Raw genomic sequence first — 2,833 nt, forward strand, 5'->3', positions numbered from 1 at the left:
CGGCAGTGATACATCACTGTCGGTTTGTATTACTAACTGGCAGAGTTAATCACTATCATTACCGGTTCTTGTTAGCTTAGTTTTTTATGTGCGGCTGAAGCTTACGAACCGGCAGTGATTTTTTATCACTCTTAGTTATTTTTTAACTAGTAGTGAAGAGGAGACACGGATGGCCTTTTCCGTGGTAGTGGGTTGTTTGTGTGTGAAGCCAAAAGAGCCTTGGGAGACGAGTGGTTTGTATGTGTTAGAAGCTAAAAGAGACAGGAGAGACACGCAATCAAATTTGAAAACGTTCGCGGATGTATAAATACAAATGGGTGTTTATAAAATCCGTCTGTGTCTACCGAATAGACACAAACGGGTTTTTTAAAAAGTCGTCTGTGTCTATTTGATAGAAATAGACGGATTTATAAAAATTGTATGTGATTTCATTCACACCTAGACGCTTGGCTTATTACAGACACATTTGTTTTAGCAACCGTCTAAGGATATTTAGTCGGTGACAGCTCCTAAGAAATCGTATATAATATACCATCTGCTTTTGCTGTTTCTATGGTAATGATAATGCAGGTCAGACATTAGTGAAGCCAGGGAAGCGCTTATGTAACACCCAGCACATCAAGGGCACATGTATTATGCAGAAAGCTTAGGATCTTATATATAGGTCAGGTCTTACATTTGAAGGGATTGATTCTACAATGATCTGGCGTTGTTTGAAAAAAGCTTTGTGATGCTTCGTGTCCAGTTGTCCACGAACAAGCTCAGGAATCCTACCGTGCATACCATGTGAATCCAAATGCATGCGTTCACATCGCGGACCCAGCAATATATATAATAGCTCCTTCAAAAGGCACATCTGGAATGAACTTGTCATGCAACCTTGAACAAAACTTTCTACGCCAGAACATATATCCATCCATCAGTTTTGTCTTAACTCTTAATCTTTGAGTAGAAATGGAGATGCTCATGTGGTTCAATCAACTCTTCTACGAATTTCCCATCTTTTCGGAAAATTGCAGAAGAGAATCGGACAGAGATATTATAGAGACAATTCTTATCGATCATACATAATTCATGCCCATAGGGACTCTTTCTTGAGGCATGCCTCCTGCAGCATCATTGCGGTGCTCCCCGCGGAGCCTAAGCTGCCCAACGACGGCTGCTGATGAGCGGCAGTGCTGTTCAATGTGTTGATCAGGCCATTCTGCGTGATTAGGCTACGGTAAGCCTCGCCGTCCATCTGCTGTTGCCGCTGAAGCGATGCCGGCGCTGGTGAAGCAGTTGGATGGCCGTCGCTTTGCATCTGGATGCAGAGGATCTCGGTCTGCGCGAGGGCGAGCTGCATCTGGAGCTGGGAGACCTGCTGCTGGAGGTAGGAGATGGCGCCGACGCAGCCGTAGACGGGGTCCCTCACGCGCGCGTTGGCCTCGTACACCAGGCTGCTCACCGCGTCCGCTCTCTGCGGAGCGGGCAGCTCCTTGAATCAATGATACATGGAGGACCCGTTAGTTTGGTCGACGAGGTAGCTGAATGATCCATGCATGGATGATACGAGTAGAGACGACAAGATGACGATCGAGGCATGGAACACATGAGAGCAAGCAACAATGATACGAGCGACGATCAACGAACCTGCAGCATCTTGCTGACATTGCTTGCACCAAAGACCTTGTGGACGATGGCGAACTTGTGGGGGTCCTCGGGCGGGAAGTAGGGCGCGAAGACGCACTCCTGCGTGCACCGCCGCCGCAGCAGCTTGCACGACGCGCACGGCGAGCTCCCTCCACTCCCGCTTCCGGCCATGTCTATATCTATCTGTCTATCTAGTGTATGCGTGAGTGCGTGCAACCTCTAATTCTCAAAGGGATTTAGAGTGAGCAATCGAGAGGGGCTGCAGAGGGAAGGGGGGAGACTGCTGGGTGCATACTCTCCTCTTTTATAGAGCCAGAGGAACAAATTAACAAGGCAGGTCAGAACTCTCTCATAGGTTCTGGAGGCTGGAGAGAGAGAGGGTTCAAGCTCTAACCGGACGGTCACGACAAACAAACACGTAAGAGGTCACGACAAACAAACACGTAAGAGGATGAATATACTGCAAGGCATGATTTGTATTGAGTTTTATTGGCTGTTTATATATAAGTATATGTTAGTTTAAACCTTAAACAATTTAAGAAATAAGATATAAACTAATCATACTCTATTATAACAGCCGGATGCTTATCTAGTATGAGCAAGGTGTATGAGCAAGGTGATGTTTAGACTGGAGTAGAAGTCGATGATTTGCTTAAGTAGACATTATCTCTTCTTTTTTTTTTTTGCCAACATAACCAAGAGCGAAGTGATCGTGGTCGGCGGTGAAGGAGGGTGCGAGTCCAAAGGAGAATGAATATATACTGCAAGCCATAATTTGTGTCGAGCCTCGTGAGCTATATATATATATATATATATATATATATATAGTATAGTATAGTATAGTATAGAGTAGTTTGTATATCAAACAATCTAAAAGATAAAACGAAAATTAATGGTACCTATCATAATAGCCGGATACTTCTCTCATACTCTAACAAAGCATGATAGATTAATTATATGTTTTTTAGTACTTACTATTCTATTATCGTGCTAATAAATCAATGAGCTTCCTTCGTGCTGGATCACACATCATACGAGCTGTAATATAGTACTGCTAGCAGAGCGTGTACTGGTTTATGGTTTGTTTGTCTGTATTTAGTAGTAGAGAAGAGATGGGTTGGTCTGGTCGCAATACAATCGAGAAAGTCTTAGCGCCTTAATTAGCTAGAAACACCAAAGCTAAACATGCATGGCGCAAGCT

General features: G+C 44.2%; 1 protein-coding gene across 2 annotated transcripts; it reads right to left on the reverse strand.

Annotated features, from left to right (window-relative positions):
- Positions 1–722: 722 nt before the first annotated feature.
- On the reverse strand, positions 723–1,927 carry LOC133906448 (LOB domain-containing protein 12-like). Of its 2 annotated transcripts, none has more exons than XM_062348364.1 (2): positions 1,633–1,927; positions 723–1,474 (listed from the first exon to the last, which is right to left on the reverse strand). In XM_062348364.1, the coding sequence occupies exons 1-2, from the start codon at positions 1,801–1,803 to the stop codon at positions 1,073–1,075; spliced, it is 573 nt and encodes a 190-aa protein (XP_062204348.1). In that variant the 5' UTR covers positions 1,804–1,927; the 3' UTR covers positions 723–1,072. The 2 variants fall into 2 exon arrangements, with proteins under 2 accessions (XP_062204348.1, XP_062204347.1); XM_062348363.1 differs by having other exon boundaries at positions 730–1,477; positions 1,633–1,925.
- Positions 1,928–2,833: the final 906 nt, after the last annotated feature.

The sequence above is a fragment of the Phragmites australis genome, chromosome 23 (assembly GCF_958298935.1).
Source record: "Phragmites australis chromosome 23, lpPhrAust1.1, whole genome shotgun sequence".
Classification (NCBI taxonomy): domain Eukaryota; kingdom Viridiplantae; phylum Streptophyta; class Magnoliopsida; order Poales; family Poaceae; genus Phragmites; species Phragmites australis.